At 33.5% G+C, this 16,176-nt stretch overlaps 1 protein-coding gene across 2 annotated transcripts in view; it reads left to right on the top strand.

Annotated features, from left to right (window-relative positions):
* The window catches only part of MGAT4C (MGAT4 family member C), a 616,445-nt gene extending 600,710 nt beyond the window's left edge, over positions 1 to 15,735 (top strand). Inside the window, exons 5-7 of one of the 2 annotated variants that reach the window (XM_027107127.1) lie at positions 4,751 to 4,903; positions 10,817 to 10,964; positions 14,564 to 15,735. In XM_027107127.1, coding sequence (XP_026962928.1) covers positions 4,757 to 4,903; positions 10,817 to 10,964; positions 14,564 to 15,705 — 1,437 coding nt within the window. In that variant the 5' untranslated portion in view covers positions 4,751 to 4,756 and the 3' untranslated portion in view covers positions 15,706 to 15,735. Of the gene's footprint in view, positions 1 to 4,747; positions 4,904 to 10,816; positions 10,965 to 14,563 lie in introns of those variants that run through there. The other variant, XM_027107128.1, reaches the window with a different exon arrangement.
* The last annotated feature ends 441 nt before the right edge of the window (positions 15,736 to 16,176 follow it).

The following is a 16,176-nucleotide window of genomic DNA, read 5'->3' as shown; positions in this document are numbered from 1 at the left end:
CACCAGGAAAGCCCCTGCTTTGCCTTTTAAAAACTGTCTCCTGGCAGCAAACTGGAGAAATTATGGGGCTTACTTTTTTGTTTCCTTTTTCTCAAGGATAATTGCCCTATGCTGTCAGTTGTTCATTGTCTGAAAATAACCATCATCAACTGTGGATGAAATACAGTTCCTCCTGGAAATGCAGATGGAGAACTTTAATACTTTTGTTTCAATTACTGATTTTGCAATCAGAAGATGATGCAATGATCACCTCCAATTGTGGCAGTTGGGTTTCTTACTTTTTCTTTCTCTCCTTTTCATTATCACAATATAATCATGAATTTATATTAATTCAGTATTTCACTATCAATCATAGTCAATTTTTGATCATTGTTTTTTTTTTTCCCAAATTTTCTCAATATAAACCTCCTCAGGTTGTTTTCTGTGTTCTTTAGATGTGACCCCACTAACCTCTGAGAGCTTCCTTGCTTCATGGCATAACAAAAAGCCTAATATCAGAGTTCTCAGCTATTTCAGTTTTCTTCTCAATAAATTTGTTTGACTTTGGTCTGGGTTTTTGTTTGTTTGTTTGTTTTCTTTTTTTGTGAGTATTCATTTGTTTTGTTTTTTCCTGGATCCATGTAATTGTATGTTTGAGATGAGAGAGGAGTTTGGATAGATTATTAGCTTTCTTAATTTTTCTTTTACTGTGGTGTAGTCTGGTGTAGTTTGTTTAATAAATGACACATATTTTGGTCTAACTTTTGACATCTGATTTAGGCTCCTTAGCCAATTCTTCTTGTCCTGGCTGTTACTGTTTTTACTTATATGTAAATTGAACTTTGTGCTATTATATTTCTCCTGGTTATTCTGAGGGTATATACTATGGAAGGTTTATTTCTGCTCTGAATGTTTTGAATGAATTTTGGAGGATTATAAGTTGGAAGATTGGATGTTAGAACTTAGGTGACTACCACTATTCTCTAAGGACTGAATTTCTGTTTTTGTCAACTCTTTGGAATTATATTCCAGGATTTTGTTGCTGTTGTTGTTACTGTTTAATTTTCTTCTATTTTGCATTAATGCAAAATGCACAGCAGTTTGTCTTCAAAGCATTTTTTTTACCACTTCTTATGCTAGTTGAAATATCATATATCACCCACCTCGTAATGTTATATATTTATATGTGTTTTAGGTTAAATATATTTAATCAAAATTTTGCTTTCTGCCAAGAAATTTTAATTTATTTTTATTACATTGTTTTTATTTTATTCAACAGACCAATATCACATATTATTATCACATATGTTAATAGTCTGTTGGCAACCATATATTTAAAATATATGAAACCTAATTAATAAACTGTATACCAATAGTGGTTAATAGAGCAGACTCTGTAATAATTCTAAGATTTAGAAGCTGGAATCATCCCTTATGAAGATGAGAAAGCCTTGTTTTCCATAAGTTTTGTAGTATTAATGTGTTAGCATTGGTATGAAGGTTCAGTGAGCTATCCATGCAAAATGTATTGCCCAGCACTATCTCTATATATAATTATGTACATTTGAACTTTGCAAATTCAGTTTGCATCTCATAATTTACATTTTCTTTTTGTCTCAAAAAAATAGAATTAGGATGGAATTCTTCTTGACTTAGCATTTATATTGAACTCAAAACATTCAACTTTCTAAGCATCCAGAGGCATAACCATATAAAGTGTTACATATTTGTTAAATCTTATTTTCTTGAAAAAAAATTGCTGTTTATGCTTTTGTGTCCAGGAAATAAAATGTGTTTTATTTTCCAACAGACAATAAAGAATCTTGAAAATTAAAAGTAACTTTAAAAAATATTACTAAATATATGTGCTTTTAAAAATATGGAAAGTTTAGAAAAGTAAAACAAGATTGAAAATTCCTGATTGTTCTGCTACATTGAGATAATGGCTATTAACAGCTTATAGATTGTTTCCAATTTGTTTTACAAACATCACTGCTTTGCAATACCATAGCTAAACTTTTGCTCACAAATACATTTTTTTTGGTCTTTGAACAGATTTTTAGAAATATAATTGCTGAGTTAAAGGGAATAAATGTATTTCATACTATTGCCAAGTCTTCCCAAATTGACATTTAGAAATATTGTGTCACTTGTATATGATTAGATTCTAATCCTTTGTCATTTCAAAATTCAGATAAAAATCTTTTTTGTTGTTATACCCATTTTATTACTTAACCTGTCTCATAAACTCCTTTGTATATCATCAAATATGCATTTAGCGCAACATTGTCAATGGCTTCAGTCTAATAACACTACAAATTATTCAAACATCTTCTACTGTTGTCAATTTAAAATATTTTCACTTGTTGATTTTCAAACAAATTTGTGATGAAAACACCTTCATGCGTATGCTGAAATAACTTCTGATGACAAATCGTGAGAAAAATCCATGGGCAATGTGGAGTCGTGGTTCTAAGAGCTAAGTGCCTGGGACATTCTCTCCTGGACCTGAATCCAGCACCTTCTAAAATATAGAGGGCAGCACCAGGGTTCTGGGACCGGCCACTGAATATAAACAGATAAGCCCCTCACCAGACCCTACTCCAAAACGGTCCCTCTCAGATGACCCTGAGACTTCTGCCTTAAGCATCTAGACTCACAAGCATTTGTACTAACAGATCTCAGCTGCATCCAGAATCTGCACCCAGTAGGTATCCCCTCCAGCTCCTTGGGGTCTGGAGGCCCTACCAGAACATCATTCTCTTGAAATTAGCCACCCAGATGGAGAGTCCATAGCTTTAATCCTGCTTCTTATCCTTCTAGGCATCCTTAGATTACAACTTCAGTGAACGTGAAGGGGCACCTTATCCTGCACCCAAATCCAGATAAAAAATCTTTTACAAACAGAATATTTTATCTGTAGAATCAGGACCAGGTTACAGTATGGTACAGAATATAGAACCAGACAACAGAATTTCACTTATAATATTTTGGTTCAAAAGTGCTATGTATGTATTTTCTTATTGAAAAAGGTTATAAATGATGACTCTATAAATACATTTTTGACCCATAAATGCAAATTAGAAAGTGACCCTATTCTAGAATTGGCATCACGAACCAAAAGAAGAGATGATTCAATGCATGGTCTGGTATACAGTATTAATGTTTACCATTACCCAGTTCTTCTATATTTCTGTGTACATAGGAGAGTATGCTTGCCCACACCCTTGAAATTAGGAGTGGTAGTATGAATAGTAGTTATGCCAATGCACTGTGAGCAGATCATCAGTTCTCCATATAGAAAAGATAAAATAAATTATTCCACTATATCATAAAAGACACAAAGATAAATTACAGGTATACTAAAAAAAAAAAATCTATCTATGCAAAACAAAAAAATCCCAGAAGAAAATAAATGAGACTGCCCATATGACATCAAGATAGGGAAGGATTTTTTTAAAGCGTTATACAAAAAAAGTCCACATCCATGAAATAAATTTGACATAAAAACCACTACACTGCAAACATCATACCAAAAAGGAGAAAATACAAAAAGTGCTTGGGAAAGATATTTAGATATTTTCAACGTGAGCAAAGATTAGTATATATATGTGCATCCCTACACATATATTTAAAACTCCTAAAAATTAACAAGAAAAAATAACCCTAGAGAAAAATATGGCCAAAGGAAATGGGCATTAATTCTTAAAACATTCCTGTCTCCCAATTCCTAATATTCTTTCCTATAATTTACAAGGATTCATAAATGCTTTCTTGCATTAACTCATTGAAGAGCCATCATTAGTTGGCTATTTCTTAGACATTGTTGTAAGGGTTTGGGGTGCAGGCCTTTTCACCTCCTGAAGTTCTTTAGGCCCATAAATACTTCATCCTAAAGCTGAGCCCAGGGAGACTTAGTACGTAACAAGGCACGATTTCCAGATTATAGTTGATTTTTGACAAAATATGATTCCACTGGTCTTTTGATCATCCCAGATATTTATATTTTTTAAAAAATGGTAATCTAGATGAATTTGTAATTCATTTACAAATCACAAAATGATGGAGCAGATCACAAAATGTAGAAGAGTGAAATGGAAAATCATTAGGCCTCCACTAATCTTGCTGACTCCACTTTTGCCTTTTTGTAGTCCATAAATCATTATAAACTTCCAGACTTCTAGGTAGTAGATCAAGCAAGGCAATGTCGATATGCCACTCCAGGATTTACTTTGATTTAGCAAGAATTACTGGAAAAATAAAGCAATTATAACTCAAATATATGTGTGGACTCACCCCCAAAACTTTCACTTCCTTTGTCACTTCTCTTTCTTTCACCCAGATTTTCTCCCCATCACTCTTTTCAGTGCACCTACTCTGAGATCAGTATTGGCCCATACTTCTAGTTTCTTTCATTTTCATTACATTATAATATGAGGAGGTAGATGTTACCTTAATGTTTGCTTTTCTCTTTAATTTTTATTCTTTCTCATCAAAGAAGTATTATTTTCTTACATTATTGTTACCAATGTTTATTTGTTCAGGAATAACTGCTTTTCATTTTTACTTACTTTACATCAATATAAACCACTGCATTATCCTTCTGTTAATGTATTAATAGCCTGTGCCAAATTTATTATGAAATTGGAAACAATTTTGGTTCCAAGATTTGAATAGTGAGATTTTATAAAGGCCTGGATTTGACTGATACGATGAAGAAATATTTGCATACAAAATTAATTGTTAATAATTTTGTGCCTCTTTTCTACAGGAGAGAATGTTTAAATTTCACCAAGTGAAACATATTTTTGATACACTAGATAAAATGCGATGCCTGCGAAAACGTTCTACGGTCTCATTCTTGGGAGTTCTTGTCATTTTCCTTCTGTTTATGAACTTGTACATTGAAGATAGCTATGTTATGGTAAGTCTTGGAGGTTGATTATTTTTTGTTCAGAATAAAGCCTAAGTTGAACCAGACAGTCCACTTGTAACCTAACTTCAGTCCCAGGCTATTGAAATAGCCTTAGTTTAAGTAAAATTATAACATGTATATTTCCTATCTAGCTGCTTTTTATATTAATTATATATTACCAACATTATAATTGTTTTGGTTTATGTTGCAATGTTTTCTTTAATGCCATATATATATATATATGTGTGTGTATATATATATGTGTGTGTGTATATATATATATATAGTGGTTCAAATATGTATCTCTAATTCCAAATAAGTTAGCTATCATCCCTATCTGAATTAATATGCATAAAATCATTGTAATTTGTGAGCTTTAATTTGAAATACAGTTGACTGTTTAACAATGTGGGTTTTAAGGGCACTGACCCTCCAGGCACTCAGAAAAATCTGGGTGTAACTTTACAGTCGGCTCTCCATATCCACACTTCTGCATCAGCAATTCAGCCAACCTCAGGTCGTGTAGTGTATTACGTATTTACTGGAAAAAAATCCACTTATAAGTGGAACGGCGCAGTTAAATCCTGTGTTGTTCAAGGATCTGCTGTAAATAGAATAAACAAAATTTGCTTAAAGGTGTTACTCCTTACTTTCTCTACTTTTCTATACTATCAAAAATTTTTAAATCTCATTGTCTAATTAGTGATACTAATTGTGCTATTTTGTTAAGAAGGAACATTTTATTACAATGTGTGACATCTCATTTGGATTTGGAATAACACTAAATGACCACCACATTATACATTTATGGTCGCTGAAAAGTAATATAGATCCTTAAGAACTAAAGATAATATTATGTGAAAGCTATTCAATAGTTTAAAAATGGTAAAATTAGTAGATAATTTATGAATGAATTTTAAGTGAATTATGAAAGTATGCAAAAGGACACATTCTGACTAATTGTGAGAACTCAAATTGTTTCTATTATTCATTTTTGTTATAATTATATAATTTCATGTCTGATGAGAGTAATATGAAAGTAATATGGAGAGTAATTCACTTTTTCTATCTGAATTGAGCTTAAGATATCTGGGAAAATTCTAACCTTTATGCAATTATTCCTGTTCACATATTTCAGAAAATCAAAGCCTTTGGACAGATAGAGGACCTGAAAATACATTCTATCATACAAGCATGCTAAGTTTCAATTAATATCTTAGCTAGAGAGAATCTGACAATAACTACAAAGAGCATTTCCTAGTAAAATGTTTTATTAATTGAACATGATTTGGTAACTACCTACTATTTGCCAGATACTATTCTAAATATATCCTATGAGCCAACCACATGATCTAAGTTTGTGCAGATCCTCTTAGGAAGTCTTCTGTAAAGCATCTTGCTTCCGTTAGCATTGTTCTTTGATGGCAAAATTCTGTCAGATTCCTAGATCTTGACTCTGCCTAAGCCTTTACTTTCAAGTATAGCTCTTAATCTTGTGGACTCTTCATTCTATCATCCTTAGTCAATTCATAATACTGAAGTTAGCACAGTTAATAGAATTTGACTAGGCATGATTTAGGTAAACATAGCAAACTGGAGAAACTTACTAATGATATGCATTTTAGATTTTTTTAAACTGGTTATTAGGTTTATGAAATTTAAGGACAGTAGAGCAAGGCCCGGGTGATCCAGCTATTTTTCTTTTTTATATATTTATTTATTTATTTTTGGCTGAGTTGGCTCTTCGTTTCTGTGCGAGGGCTTTCTCTAGTTGCGGCAAGTGGGGGGCCGCTCTTCATCGCGGTGCGCGGGCCTCTCACTATCGCGGCCTCTCTTGTTGCGGAGCACAGGCTCCAGATGCGCAGGCTCAGTAGTTGTGGCTCACGGGCCCAGTTGCTCCGCGGCATGTGGGATCTTCCCAGACCAGGGCTCGAACCCGTGTCCCCTGCATTGGCAAGCAGATTCTCAACCACTGTGCCACCAGGGAAGCCCGATCCAGCTATTTTTTAATTAATAGAATTAAAGATCATAGAGGAGCTCTTGATTCATGATTTAATTTTGTGATAAAAATTTATTTCTTGCATCTGTATGTACTGGTAGAAGTATATCACATCTTGTAAATCAAAAACATGGTATTGGCAGGATGCTTGTTGTATTCAATAATGATGCATATAAGACACTTTCAAGTGAAATTTCAATATTTAACTTTAAGTAGACAAAAGAGTATTGTATGCAGCAAACGTCCTTATGTCTTTTTGGAATAGAACAGCTTCAAATTCAGTATAAAATGTGTAAGAATTAATAGAGTGTATATCCATAAGAAAGTCAAACACTATTGTTCTCTTTATGCATTTCTATCTAAACATAGGTCCTAGCCACCTAATTAAAAAGTGTGATTTAATGAAGTAGCTCTTACTAAAGAGTACTTTGTCAATGAAAATTTTCTTGCTACATTAGCCATATATCTAGTCAAATTTGCAAATCATCCCAGGTTCAGAGAAGAGATTGTTTGCTTCTTAGCTTTAAAAATTGAAATTATTTTTAAATACTTATATTAAGTTAGAAAAAGTGAGTTAAAAGGGTTTTTAAATACAAGCATACCCCCATATTGACAATTCAATGACAATATTTTTATTAGTTTAATTTTTCACTGTTTACTAGATGATGTTTTTTACCTAAATTGCATTTTGAGCTAAATTTTATCCCAAGGCTTAATATATATAAATATTTGAAATATTCGTTAAATCATTTGTGTAAAATTAAAATTGTTCTTCTAAAAATGTTTAATAACCATGGAAAACTGGCCTCCTACTAGGATATAACGCAGTTTCTTTTTAATACTTCTCCCTTTTCAACCCTTTTATCTGTGCTTGTTCAGTTTTCCTAAAATTATCTGACTTGATTTTCTTTCTTGACTCCAAAATATCACAATGCATGCAATTTTCTAAGCAGAGACATTAGCAGGTTGTTCTTTTTCTGTTTTTCATTTTTTCTTTCTTTTTTTTTTTTTGCGGTACGCGGGCCTCTCACTGTTGTGGCCTCTCCCTTTGCGGAGCACAGGCTCCGGACGCGCAGGCTCAGCGGCCATGGCTCACGGGCCCAGCCGCTCCGCGGCATGTGGGATCTTCCCGGACCGGGGCATGAACCTGTGTCCCCTGCATTGGCAGGCGGACTCTCAACCACTACGCCACCAGGGAAGCCCCTTTTTCTGTTTTTCTTAAATCAGGGGGAAATAATAGTTATAATTCAGAGAAATTAGATAAACAATTACAGTAGTAAGGTCTCTCGAGTTATTTAGCACATCTATTCTACTCTTCTTGCTAGAAAATCTATCAGTGGCCCCCAAATCTGGGCACGTAACAGTTTAGTGTATTGCTTACATGTTAGGGGCATATGTGCCTTTCAGTGGGAAAGAAAGCCAAGTTCAGTGTAAGAGACAAATAGTATTACAAGGCAAACTAAGTAGAAGAGACACTGCATATCCAATCAACTTCGCCTCTCGGCTGTGAGCATCTTCAAAGTAGCCACCAGGGTATATATTTAGTCTGTAGCTAGTCCATTGAATTGCCTTCCTATCCAGAAAATGATTGTCATAAAGCTTTGTCTTATTACTGAGAAATACACTACAGCATAGTAGCTACAGAAAGAAGGTATCCAGGGAGAGCCCGGCTGTTCAGATAGATGCTTCTGGAAAGCAGCCAACAAGACAGACTCAGGTGAAAGTTGCATGATTTATTTATGCTGAAAAGTGTAAAGAAACCTGTTCTTGAGAATTTAATTAAGTGCTTTCATGTAAGTTTCATTTCATTTTATATTCTGTTATGTCCTTGAAACAGGATGAATGTACTCTGTCTTATCACAGAAAAAGTCTGGATTTTTACGTGTTCACGATATAATTCTTAAAGAGATATTCAGTATCCTGTTAGAATGTGATATCACATAAGACCAGAATGGTAAAATCAATTCAGTGTTGTGACTACTGTGATTTTTATAGATATTTCTTCTATACCCTATTGACTGTGTACACCATTACATTACTATTAAAGTAGCTGATGCAGAACTGAGTCTCTGGTTACCTTTTAGAAATCCTAAACTTGTTCATTTTAAAACTTGCATGATTTTTTTAGGTTTTCAGAAATACAAAGATGAAAATACTTACGTGCAATGAATTTAAAATAATCAGAATTCAATGGATATTCAATGAGTACATTTATAAGAAAACTAGCCTCCGAAGTTTAATATCATGTATTTTGAAACTCTATAATTTTACAGATGGCAAATACATTATAAATCAGACTAAAGTATTTTTTCTTTGTCTAAATCGTCAAGTCAATTTAAAATATAGAAATACAGTATTAAAGAGCAACTATAGGGTCATAAACATAATTGAATATACAGAAGAGATATTCAGAATGAATCTTCATTTATCATGGACCAGGTTGATAGCTCTTCCCAGTCAGGGTTCACTACTCTCAATTTTTATTCTAAGACAATTTCAGCCCTGCCATAGATTTAAAAGTTTGAGGTAGTCAACTTTTCCATTTATATTTAAATTTGACACAAAGTAGTGAATGTTCCAGTTGAGGTAAAGTTTGTATTTGAATCCTTTCTAATATTTTAGAACAACGTTTAATTGATTAAAGTTTTATTGACCACAGCCAAAAACATGAGGACCAAGTTTATTTAATGCATTCACTTTCTCTGTAGTTTTAATGGCATGCCCATGCCTGACCTGCCATTCTTATACTGAATAGTAGAAATATCCACATAACTCACACAGCACAATAGACACTTTGCCAAAAAAGAAACATTTCTTCCTAATTAGTTGCCCTAATATTCTACCAGTGGCACTAAACCATATACAAAAGCCAAGCAAGTCATTTTGCTAGTAATGTATAACCAACAGAGGCTTGATCAATGGTGATTAGATAATCAAAATCTACAACTGAACTTATATTAAAGAGAGATAAAACAAAGCAATTACTGATTGACAGGATATTTTTAAAGCTGAATATGAACGTTTTCTTGAATATAAACCATCCTGAAGATTGATGACATAATTCCAGTATCAGATCGATAATGAGGGTCTTAAATAAAAAAGGACCAAACTTCACCTCCGTCGGAATACTCCCTCTCCCCCTCTACACCCACAAGAAAACATCATGGAAAAGACTAGTATAAGGTCTAAAGACATTTCCTTGAAGACTTTGTACAAATGTATCCTAATTGAGTTATCTTGAAGACATTTGAAAAAAATACTACCATGTCACAAGGACCATGTCTGTCCATTCTCAACAGCCTTCAATTATAGTGGCCACATAAGTGACTGACTAAAATTTTTTGATTAATAATTTATCCAGACTCCAACTGTTATGTTCACTGCTGCATCCTCCTAATCATTCCTAAAATTTCAAAATCATAGAAATAATGTGTGGTCTTTTATTTGAAAGGGCTTGAAGAAGAGTAAATAGTTTAATATGACTGAAATATGGGGAATCTAGTGAAAATTAGCTTTACATGAAACTGTAAAAGAGATTACTGTCAAGTTTTAAGATCCTTAAATTATTGTAAAGAATTTGAATTTTAACATGAAGGCAGTGAGAGTTTCAAATAGAGATTTTTTTTTTTATTATTATCAAGAGAATGTTTTATTATTATCAAGAGAATGCCACTATTGATGTATGCTGTAGAAAAAGCAATTGTAAGCACAGTATAAAAAGTGGAATATAACTGGAACAGAGACTCTAGGTAGGAATTCGGGGTAAAGATAATTATCTACAGCTTGTGGTGCCAGTAACTGAGATTTATATAATACCCATATTATGTATCAGACCCATATATTTATTGTGTAAGGAGAAAGTTTATTTAATCCATGACCATCTGTTATTTATTTGTTTTCTCTGCCTTCTTCTTGGCATTCAGGAAGGAGACAAACAACTTGTAAGGGAAACATCTACACATCAACTGAATCCAGAACGCTATGTGCATACTTTCAAAGATTTATCTAATTTTTCAGGAGCCATCAATGTCACCTATCGCTTCTTAGCTGTCATGCCTTTACAAAGAAAGCGTAAGTATCCTTAGACTTTTAAAATCAAGAACAATAAAATATTTTGTTTTAAAATGATAACTTTCTTCATTTGTATAACAATAAAACTTTATGGGTTTTACTAATATAAAATATTCTTTGGGAAATAGTTCAGTGTTTCTTCACAAATTGCAATTATTCACCGATCCAATTCCATTAATAACAACAAAAAAATTAAATGCCTAATTGTGACATGAACTTTTTAACAGTTTGCTATAGTACCATGAAGAGAGACTAGGAAAAATCAATTAACTTAACATTTTTAAAGTTAGCTTTTAAAAATAATTATGCCCGGGCTTCCCTGGTGGCGCAGTGGTTGAGAGTCCACCTGCTGATGCAGGGGACACGGGTTCGTGCCCCGGTCCGGAAAGATCCCACATGCCGCGGAGCGGCTAGGCCCGTTAGCCATGGCCGCTGAGCCTGCACGTCCGGAGCCTGTGCTCTGCAACGGGAGAGGCCACAACAGTGAGAGGCCCGCGTACCGCAAAAAAAAAAAATTATTCCCATAGTAATACTGTTTCAAACATTGGTTTGGTTTTTATTACATGCCACCAGCTTGAAGTAGTGAAAGTCATTATATTTGTTTCCTAAGATACCATAACAAATATCACAAACTAGTGGTTTAAAACAACAGAAATTTATTCTCTCATGTTTCTGGAAGCCAGAAGTCTGAAACCAAGGTGCTGGCAGCACCACATTCCGTGTAGGGGGGAATCCTTCCTTGCCTCTTTCAGTTTCTGGTCGCTCTTGGCATTCCTTAGTTTGTGGCAACAAAACTGCAATCACTGCCACTATCTTCACATGGCCTTCGTCCCTTTGTCTCTCTTGTCTCTCTGTGTCCTCTCCTATTTTTATAAGGACACTAGTCATTGAATTTAGGGCCTAATCTGAATCCGATACGATTTCATCTCAAGATCCTCAACTAATTACATCTTCAAAGACTATTTCCAAATAAGGTCACAGTCTGAAGTTCCAGGTAGACATGAAATTTTGGAGGAAACTATTCAATCCACTATAGGCACTTTGGATCCAAGAAGTAACATACTACATTTCATGGATTTCAAGACATTATAGATTACAGAAAGTATCATGATCTAATTGATGTACCACTAAGAAAGTATAAGCATTATCAGTTTTAAGTTGTAAGATGCCATCAGTTGTGATATACAACCTGATTTTAAAATATTTCTGTGTGAAAAATATGAGTTTTAGAATAAGTGATACACCATGATATCATGAACTTCTTAGTAGATCGTGTGGAGACCACAAAAATTGAGTTCCCTGTTAAGAAGTGTTTATGCAAATGAGTTTGTGATCACCAGGTTGAGGAAATTGTAACAATTCAGCTTTCTTTAGATCTTTCTTTCTTCCATTTCAAATGTCTACTGCTGTTACACACTACTTACTAGGTATTACACCTTGCACGAGTTTCCTCATCTCACTGTGACTTAGTTTCCTTATCTATAAAACAGGAATGTTGATAAGTGCAAAGCTATCTCAAAAGACTGTTTTGAATATTCAAGATGCATATTACATGTAAAATACTCAGACTTCTGCCTTTTATGTAGAAAGTATTCTATAAGTATTGGCTGTTATTGAGTATTAATGAGGGCTGGTGTCTTGAGTTAAATTGTAGCAGATAACATGTTAGCTTTTCAGTAGAAGACAGGATCGTAAGCCCAGGTATTTCAATGAAACATGTAAATTTCCACCTCTCTAATAGACTAGTAAAAAAGATTTTTCTTGGAAGGGGCTTTTTCAGTATCGCGCAAATCAAATCATGTAGGTGTCTGTCTTGAAACAGTGATCTTGGTGAATATAAACATTTCCCTATTTTCCAAATGGTGGCTCTGAAATTTTATTCAGTTCTGAGTCATGGTGAGAATGAGAGCTTTAAAAAGTGAAAACATTTTAATTAGAAGACATCTAACGCTTCTCAGAGGTGAACTGCCATTTCACAGGGTTTTATTTTATTCTCTAAAAATACCTAATTTCTAATTTTAGGTTTCAAATATCTGAATAAAAATTTCACCAGACAAAATTACTACAAAATGTGTTTTACAATAAAGAAATCAGTTGAAATATCTGTTAAGGTCTTTGTTAAGGTCTTTGGTCCATTAACAGATATTTTATCAAAGAATATACACAGATGTCAGAAAAACATATTCAAAAATGTTCTACATCATGTATCATCAGGGAAGTACAAATTAAAACAATCAGCACTAAACACCTTTTAGAATGAACAAAGTGCAAAACATTGATAACACCAAATGCTGGCAAGGATGTGGAGCAACATGAAATCTCCTCTGTTGTTGGTGGGAATGCAAAATGGTACAGCCCCTTTGGAAGAGAGTTTGGCAGTTTCTTCCAAAACTAGACATACCCTTATGACATGATCTAGCAAGCACATCCCTTGTTATTTACCCAAAGGAGTTGAAAACTTATGTCACACAAAAACCTGCACATGGATGTTTATAGCAGTTTTATTCACAATTGTAAAAACTTGGAAGCAGCCAAGATGTCCTTCAGTAGATAAATGGATAAGAAAGCTGTGGTACATCCAGACAATGTCTGGTAGGAGCACAACCACGCCTGATGGTTCAGTCTTACAGTTGATGACAAAACCCATTAAAACAGAGATGGAAAATCTAGAGACCTATAGTAACAGGATGAGAGTGAACCTGGTGAGTTCTATAGTAAATTGGAGAAAACATGGCCTGTCTTGAGGATATAACTTTACCTGGCCCAAGATAAATGTTGCTTTCTATATTGAAGACACAGTGTTACCAGATATTTTGAATTTTTAGTAAAAGTTGGCCTTAAGGATTATTTTTTAAAATATCCTAAAGCTTTAAGTGTTGGCAGCTAAAAAAAAAAGAAATCAGTAATATTTATGTCTTAGAACAATACATCATACGTTTAAGCAATAATGCAGGTTTTCAAAAATAGCCTATGATATTGTTTTCATTCTAATTAACATACTAGATAAATTTCAAAATAAAATTGTGAAGTCCAGTTATGAATTATTCTGGTACAAAATAATCACAGTGATTAAAGAAAGATGCAAATATATGGCATGTTTTCTATGAAAAACTTAAAGGTGATTAAAAGAATGAGTGACCCTTAATTTTCTTTTTCATCATTTGAGACTAGTTTGTCATTCTTAACTGGATGAATTCCTATCTCATTTTGCAGGGTTTTTTTTTTTTAAAAAAAAAACAGTGTCAATGTTATTTAAATATCTATCTTCTCTAATGGGCATATATGAGAATATTAAGCTGCAGAACACTTTAAACCATATATCTTATTTCATAAACAAATGTTTAAGCAATAGAGCTCATACAACATTGTGCTTAAGGTGCAGTTTTTCCATAGAAAATATCGATTATATATAAAGTACTATAACCTTTATATATTTAGCATAAGTCTTTAATGACAAAATGTTCTATATATAATCATTCACTTAGATTTACTTAATAGAGTAGCAAGCTTAAAGAGAAAAGAACTTTTATCTTTTTTTTATGTTATTCAAAACCTAATTTCACATTTAATTTGTCTTCCTTCTGAATTCTTTTGTTCAGGGTTTCTTACAATTGGACTTTCATCAGTGAGACGAAAAAAAGGAAATTATTTACTTGAGACAATCAAGTCAATTTTTGAGCAATCCAGCTACGAAGAGTTGAAGGAAATTTCAGTGGTGGTTCATCTAGCTGACTTTAATTCATCCTGGCGTGAGGTCATGTTACAGGATATTACACAGAAATTTGCCCACCATATTATTGCAGGAAGATTAATGGTTATACATGCTCCAGAGGAATATTACCCAATCCTGAGTGGCCTTAAAAGAAATTACAATGATCCAGAAGACAGAGTGAGATTTCGTTCCAAGCAAAATGTAGATTATGCTTTTTTGCTTAATTTTTGTGCCAATATTTCAGACTATTATGTAATGCTTGAAGATGATGTTCGCTGTTCAAAAAATTTCTTTACTGCCATCAAGAAAGTCATTACATCCCTAGTAGGAACTTACTGGGTAACCCTTGAATTCTCTAAGCTTGGCTATATTGGAAAACTTTATCATTCTCATGATCTCCCACGTTTGGCGCACTTTTTATTAATGTTTTATCAAGAAATGCCTTGTGATTGGCTACTAAATCATTTCCGCGGTCTGTTGGCTCAGAAAAATGTGATTCGTTTTAAACCATCTCTCTTTCAGCACATGGGTTATTACTCATCATATAAAGGAACTGAGAATAAGCTGAAGGATGATGATTTTGAAGAGGAGCCATTTGATATCCCAGATAACCCTCCTGCAAGTCTATATACCAACATGAGTGTTTTTGAAAATTATGATGCAAGCAAGGCTTATAGTAGTGTTGATGAATACTTTTGGGGAAAATCACCGTCAACAGGAGATGTCTTTGTGATTATATTTGAAAATCCAATTGTAATCAAAAGAATTAAAGTGAATACTGGAACAGAAGATCGACAAAATGACATTTTGCATCATGGAGCCCTAGATGTTGGGGGAGATATTAGATATTTTAAACAAAATAGACAATGTGTTACTTACGTAAGACTAGGGGAATTCAAAAATGGAAACTTTGAAGTATCCGATGTAAATCAAAAAATTCCATTTGATATACATTGTATGAGGATATATGTTACCAAAACACAAAAGGAATGGCTGATTATTAGGAGTATTAGCATATGGACTTCTTAGCCAATTAAATCAATATGTCCAGTTACTGAAGCAGGTCTTCCTGTTTCCTTTTTGGCTACCTTCCTCTTTTGCTCCCTTTATCCTCTGGAGGGAAAACAATGGATCAGATGTTCAAAAACTCATTTTGGCAGTTTTGATTTACACATAGTCAGCATACTTTTACTCTAATACACACTTAACATTTATTTTAACTTCTGAAGTTGAGTATCAGTTCACAGTTAATGCTACTTTTGTTTATATTTTAATGTTATCATATTACTTTCAAAATTTCATCTGAATGTCAAAAAGTGACATGAAGGATTTCAAATGAGAAAACGTAGTTTGTTGGATGGTGAATCTTGAAAAATGGTTGCCACTGTATGCATTTAGTTAAGAAGTGACTTCATTATATCATCAGATAACTTTTATTAAGCATCTCTGTGACTATGCAGTTGGTTAGAATGATAATTTTTTTTTCTTGTAAACTTAGGT

Source organism: Aethalodelphis obliquidens, unplaced genomic scaffold (genome assembly GCF_003676395.1).
Source record: "Aethalodelphis obliquidens isolate GAN/ISIS:26980383/991018 unplaced genomic scaffold, ASM367639v1 scaffold8, whole genome shotgun sequence".
In the NCBI taxonomy this organism is placed as follows: domain Eukaryota; kingdom Metazoa; phylum Chordata; class Mammalia; order Artiodactyla; family Delphinidae; genus Aethalodelphis; species Aethalodelphis obliquidens.
Note: the sequence above shows the minus strand (reverse complement) of the source record. Positions and strands in the feature narration are given on the sequence as shown.